Here is a 6,344-nt window from a genome sequence, read left to right on the forward strand (position 1 = left end):
GGTTTCTTTCAGTCACGAACCAGTGTGCGGCCCGGCACCGGCGCTGCTGGCGGCACTGTTGGCAGGGTGTTGAGGACAGAGCCGAGGAACGACGCGTGGAGCCCTGTGGCCACGTGTTAGCAGCCTCTGGGCTTTCCGCTTCTCTGTTCAAGACTTTGGTCCCAGACCCAAAGCTACTGTTATGCTCTTGGTGGCAAAATGTTGCTTTTGAGTTTCCAAGCGGTAACCTTTTTGACTTTGTCTTAGAGAGTTTTTGTAATTAACTCTGCGCAAGCAGCTCTGCTGTTCCTAACGCCTCTGAACTCTGTTTTGCTTTGGACCTTGCTGACTTTTCTCATCTGTAGACGAGAATAAACGCTGTAAGGAGGCTGGCCTGTGTCTCTGCCCCTCGCCGCACCCACGGGATGGGTGGCGAGCAGGAGCAGTGCCCCCGCGCCCCGCATTGCTGCAGTGGGGGCTGCCTGAGCAGCGACCAGCTGCGCCGTACTGAGACCCGCCCGAGCGCTGGGAAGGGGCCCTGTGCCCCAAACCCTGCTTCCCCTCACCTCTCCGCAGCTGGGGCGTTGACGGGGCAACGGCAGCGAAATGGCAGAACCAAAGCGACGGCGCTTTCCAAAGCGCTCGTCCTGTGTTTGAGGAAAAAGTGAAGCACGGCCCATCTCTTGTCAACAGAAAAGCCACCAAGGTCTACCCAGAACTATTTTAAATCCTTGTTAGTGACTTGCCCAAAAGCAGAGAATTATCCTCTAATGCTGTTGAGCAGGAAGCTTCGCGAGGTTCCTCTCCACGTTCTCCCGTCTCTGCGGCCCCGCGGTGTGGGATCCCAGCACGGGCGGGCGCCGCGCCGGGCTGCAGACGCTGGCAGAGGGGAGCGCCCATCGCTCCCAGCCCTTCCTGCCCGTCTCTGTTTTATCTTGACAAATGAAAATTTAAAGGCAAAAGGGGGAAGGGGAGGGGAAATAAGAAAAAAAAAAAAAAAAATTAAAAAACCCCCTAACCCACGCTTTCTCCCCAGGCACCTTGCGAGGGTGCCCTGGCCGGCAGCCGTGGGGAGGGAGGGGCGGGCAGCAGGCGGGAGGCAGCTGCATCTCGCTTGCTCTTCCGCTGTTTCCAGTCTTGCTCCCACAGAGCAACTCTTATTTGTATGACAGACTTTTCTTTTTCTTCTCTTTTTTTTTTTTTTTTCTCCTGTCTGTGTGTAAGCAATATGTTTTCAGGTTTAAATGGGGGCAGGGGTGGGAAGGGGAATTAAAACAAAAAAAAAAAACCTGGGTAGAGCTCGAAAGTTTTACTGTATAAAGTTCTGTGGCTCGCATCCCTGGCTGCACAGTAGCTTTAGAGTCCAGTTTTTTTTTTCTAATATTTGTAATCTAATTTAATTGCTTTTAAATTTTCCAGGCCAAGCCACTGTTTGGAAACATCATGCTTCTGTTACTGCTTTCTGTTTGAGTTGGCCAGCTCTTCCTGTACATATGTTTTTTCTTATATCCTGTTTTTTTCTTTTTTTTGTAAAGAGAAGAGAAAAAACAAAGAAAATTATTTTTCTTTCCCTCAGTACACATTCTTCAAAGTTCAAATTATAGTGTTTGTTAAATAAAAAGAAAGATTTACATTTAATTTGGTGTTGGCTTGTTGGGATTTCTCCCGGGAGGCTCCCCGAGCTTACCCCCAAAATGAACCTGGGGGGGTCTGCGTGTAGGGCAGGGGCAGCCCCCCACCCCTCCTGGGAATTGGGGGGCAGCTGGAGCCACGAGCGAGGTGGGGGCCGGGGCTGGGTGCCTCCCCACGGGCACCTCCGTGCCACTTCAAATTCCTCCACCTCCAGTGGATTAATCATTTTATTTATGAGGCTTAAAGGTCCAAATCCCGCTAAACCCGGGGCTTTGCCAGATAAACAGCCTGCTTTGCGAAGGCAGCCCGTTTGTGAAAACACAATTAGCAAACCCTGTAATCTGCACTAATTACCGGGCCGGGCCCCGAGGTCTCCCCTCCGCCTGGCAGCGACGCAGGGACCATGGGGGACGCAGTGCCCGGGGGCCGGCGCCCAGCCGGGGCCTCCTTCACCATCGAGTACCTGCTGTCGGAGCGGGGCGAGGGGGGACCCCACGCCCCCTCTCCCCCCCGCCGCAGCCCCCCGCCAGCCCCCCGGCCCCCGCCAGAGCCCAGGGACAAACCCTCGCAGTCCTACATCGCCCTCATCTCCACCGCCATCCTCTCCTCTCCGGAGAAGAAGCTGCTGCTCTCTGACATCTACCAGTGGATCATGGACAACTACCCCTACTTCAAGAACAAGGTGAGGGGCTGCGACGGCAGAGCGGAGCCCTCCGGGGGGATGTTTTCCCCCAGTTTCGGTACGGTTTGGGGTGGGGAAATGGAGCTAAGCCCAGGGTGCTGGTGAGGAACGAGGCTGGACTTGACTCACCGCGTCTCTGCTGACCCCAATCCATCGGGAAAACACGCGCGTGCCGGCGTCTGGATCTCGGGACAGTTTCAAGACGTGCCGAGGGGCTGATTTCTCCGGGCGGGCGGTCGCTCTGGTGCCTACTGATGTCCCGGGCGCGCGTGGGGTGGGCACAATGGGGCTGTGGTGGGCGCAGGCTGGCTGACCGTCCCTCTCGGCCCAGGAGAAGAGCTGGCGCAACAGCGTCCGCCACAACCTCTCCCTTAACGAGTGCTTCGTCAAAGCCGGCCGCAGCGACAACGGCAAAGGTCACTTCTGGGCCATCCACCCCGCCAACCTGGAGGATTTTGCCAAAGGCGACTACCATCGCCGGCGGGCCCGGCGGCGTGTCCGCAGGTGAGTGGGGCTGGGGGCCTGCGGAAGGGATCGGGGGTGGTGAGGCGGGGTCACAGTGGGATTTGGGGCTCAGGGCTGACCCCAGGTGCTCTGTTTCCCCTCGCAGGGTGAACATCGGCTACTACCACCCCTACGCCCTGTACGGCCTGGGCTGCTGCTGCCCCTGCTGCCCCCCGGGCCCCCCTCTCGCGCTGCCACCCCTCGCCCTGCCCACCGCCCCCCACCGCTGCCTGCCCGAGCGCCCACGCTGGGGCTGGGCCCCCCCCCCCCGTGGCCCTGGCCCCCTCCTTCCCCATCCCCGGCTCCCTTTCCTGTAACCCCCCTTGCTCAGGGACACAGGGAGGTGGTGCCCAGATGGAGCTCCCCCAAAAATGGGGGCAACTCCAGGCAGGACCTGCTCAGGGACACTCTGGATGTCACCTGCCCCACGTCCCCCCCACCCCACCGAACCAAGGGGTCTCCCCCTATCACCAGGGAACCCGAACGTGCCAGGATGGGGCCAGAGCCTGGGGTACACTTCCCCCCGAGGGACCCCTCCCAAAACACCCTCCTGTCGCCACGGCCCAGCGGGGACCCCCACCCATGGGACCCTCCATCTCCCCGGATCCAACCTTCGCCGGCTGCCCCAGGAGGGGACCTACTGCCCCACGTCACCCCCATCAGGGCCGGCCCCATCCCAGCGGTGTCACCCGTGGGGGGGTCCCCCAACATATGGCACATATGGGACTTAAACCCTCCAGCGGCAGGCCCCTGCCCTAATTATTTTCTTACTAATTGTCCCTGACGCCCCTAATGAAAATCGCAGCTCCCAGGTGTTAAATGGCATTAGGACGACTCGGCCACTAAATCCCGGGAGATAAAACCCCAAAGCTCTTCACGCTCCCGAAAACTAGGAAGCTTATGACACAAATTAATCCGTTAACATTGGCCATGCCCTCTGAGGGGGGGACGTGGCTTGGGGGGGGGGCCGGGGATGGCAGCAATGGGGGGGCTGGGGGCCAGGCGGGGTCTGGCTCAGGCTGGCAGCAGGACTTGGGGGCTCTGGGTGCTGGTGTCCCCTCAGTGCCACTCGCATGCCCCTGTCTGCCTCAGTTTCCCCATTTGTAGCTGCTCCCCATCCCAGCCTCCTTGGGGAGGGAGGTGTGGGGGGACGCGCACCCCTTACCCCAGCGGCTCCTTAAACCGTGGCCATCTGGGTGCCGGTGTTGGCCCCGGCCCTAATCTGCACCCAAACGGGATTAGGGCCCTGCGCCCCCCCGTCCTCACGCCTCGCCCCCCGCCCAAGCAGCTTAACACGGCGAGATCCAGCCGTGGCGGAACTGGGCAGACTGGGAGTGGGCACCCAGCTCTGTGCTGGGGTGGTGGGACCCCCCACCCTTTGCCATTATTTTGCCGGGGAAAGTTGTTCCGTTTGGGGAAACTGAGGCACGGCGACACGCCAGGACCGGCCCCTGCAGCCCAGGACACCCCCAAATCAGACCCAACCCCCCCACCCTGCTGCGGGTCGTGGGTCCCCCCCTTCCAGTGCAGCGCCCCCAGCTCGGGGAGCTCCAAACCACAAAGAAAAAAACCCAGAAGAAAGCGGCATCAGCCAGCCCCAACTCGAGCCACCCCGTGCCGGGCTGGCGCCCTCGATAAGCTTTTCCGCCTCCCAAGAAGACCAAACGGCTGCGCGTGTATTTTTAATATATAGTTTATTTTTTTTTTTTTAAAGCCCCCCCCAAAGTGCAATTTTTATTATTTTAATTTTTTTTTTTTCCTTATCTCCCACACTTTATAAAGAACTATCAAAGTTACAATCTATGGAATGTCTTTTCTGTGCTTTTTTGTTTTCCCCCCTCGCCTCAACTCCTTTCCCCAGCTATACCACAAAAGTAGTTTTAACACATAAAAAAACCGCTGAAACCTTGCGAGTGCTTTAGATAGAGAATCTCTTTAATAGATTATATATAAAGACGCAAGAGAAAAAAAAAAAAAAAGGGAAAAAAAAAAAATAAAAGGGAAAAAAAAAAAAAACGAAAGAAAAAAGTGGCCCCATCTCGAGCATCGTCGCTGGGTTCCCGGGCAGAGCTCGGCCTCGCGCGCGACCCCTCCGCCCCGGGAGAAGCTGCAGCTCTTGCGCTCTGTGTGTGTGTATATATATATATATAAAATTTTTAGAAAAAAGAAATCAACTTTTTGCTACTTGGGTCCCCCCCATGAAGGCTCCATCCCGTGACGCCGTGGTGATTCGCTCTTTTTTTTTTTTTTTAATTCTTCTTTATTTAAATAAAACTTTTCATAATAAATTGCAAATATAAATAGATACCGTACATAGAGCTAGCGCTACCGGCGTTTTCTGCTTTTCGTTTTAAATAGTCGAATCAGGCCTCGGGGGGTGGGGGGGGGTGGCCCGGCTGCCAGCGGGACCCTCGCGCCAAAGTGGGGGGGACTTACTGAGCAGTGGGTGCTGAAGGAGAATTTGGGGGGGGGGGGAAGAAATAAGCCCTTTTCCTGCAGAAGAATGAGCCCCACCCCTCACTGCCCAGGCTGGGGGGGGGGCCAGCAGCCCCCTCGGCCCCCCAGCCCCATTTCGGGGGGGGGGGGGCTGGGTGCAGCACCTTCCCAAGCAGCATGGGGTGGAGGAAGGAGATCCCCTCCAGTCCCCCCAGCCCTGGGAGGAGGTGAAGCCCCTGCATCCTCCCCCCCCCCCCCGTCAGACCCCAAACCAGCAGGGAACGGCCCCCCCCGGCCCTCTCACAGTCACCAGCGGCTCTGGGGGGGCGGCACCACCCCAGCCCTGCCCGGTGTCCCAGGCCGGGACCCCCAGGCTGAGCTCCCACTGCCCTTACACCCCTCTTTGGGTTTTTGTCCTGTTGTAAAACGATTTAATTATAATTTAATTCCCCCCCCCCCCCCCACAACCCCCCCTTTTCCCGACCGGGTGTCACTCAGCAGTATCTTTGGCAACACTTTATCACAACCTGAATTAAAAACAAAAAAAAAAAAAAAAAAAGAAAAAAAAACCAATAACGACAACAAAAATCCAATCTGGCTGCTGAGCTGGGGGGGGGCGGGGGGGGGGGGGGTGTTAAGGCAGGCGATGGCTGCGGACGGGGACAAACCCGGGGTGGGGGGGGTGGGGTCGGGGTGTGTTGGTGGTGGTTTGTTTGTTTTTGGTTTTTTTTTTTTTTCTTTTTGGTTTGTGTGTTCTGTTTTGGTTTTAGTGCAAACTCAAACTTGTGCTAAAGTGTTGCCGGGGGGGGGGGGGGCAGAACCGCCGGGGGGGGGGCCGCGCTTCCCGCGGGGAATCCTGGCACTTGCTCTCTTCTCCACCTCTTACTTTTTGTGCCGGGTTTAGCTTTTTTTCCCCCTCCCTCTTTTTCATTTTTTTCTCCTCCCCTTATTTCTTTTTTTTCCTTTTTTCCCCTCCCTCTTTTTTATTTTTTCTCCTCCCCTTATTTCTTTTTTTTCCTTTTTTTTTCCCCCTCCCTTTGCTCCCTCTGCCCCGGTTCCCCCTCGCGGCCGCGGGTCAGGGCCGGGCGAGGAGCTGGGGGCGGGGGGGGGA

At 57.2% G+C, this 6,344-nt stretch overlaps 1 protein-coding gene across 1 annotated transcript; it reads left to right on the plus strand.

Moving 5' to 3' along the window:
- Positions 1-2,014: 2,014 nt before the first annotated feature.
- Positions 2,015-3,114, plus strand: LOC147597521 (forkhead box protein L2-like). The gene is made up of 3 exons (XM_086767104.1): positions 2,015-2,293; positions 2,625-2,797; positions 2,904-3,114. Exons 1-3 carry the CDS (start codon positions 2,015-2,017, stop codon positions 3,112-3,114), a joined length of 663 nt encoding a protein of 220 aa, XP_086623230.1.
- The last annotated feature ends 3,230 nt before the right edge of the window (positions 3,115-6,344 follow it).

The sequence above is a fragment of the Chlamydotis macqueenii genome, chromosome 26, assembly GCF_036417535.1.
Source record: "Chlamydotis macqueenii isolate bChlMac1 chromosome 26, bChlMac1.mat, whole genome shotgun sequence".
NCBI classification, from domain to species: Eukaryota; Metazoa; Chordata; class Aves; order Otidiformes; family Otididae; genus Chlamydotis; species Chlamydotis macqueenii.

Excerpts from the sequence above, each read along its gene's own strand:
- LOC147597521 (XM_086767104.1), top strand. The coding sequence starts at position 2,015 with ATGGGGGACGCAGTGCCCGGGGGCCGGCGCCCAGCCGGGGCCTCCTTC. Across the intron at positions 2,294-2,624 it reads ACCCCTACTTCAAGAACAAG|GAGAAGAGCTGGCGCAACAG; the intron begins GTGAGGGGCTGC and ends CTCTCGGCCCAG. Across the intron at positions 2,798-2,903 it reads GCCCGGCGGCGTGTCCGCAG|GGTGAACATCGGCTACTACC; the intron begins GTGAGTGGGGCT and ends TTCCCCTCGCAG.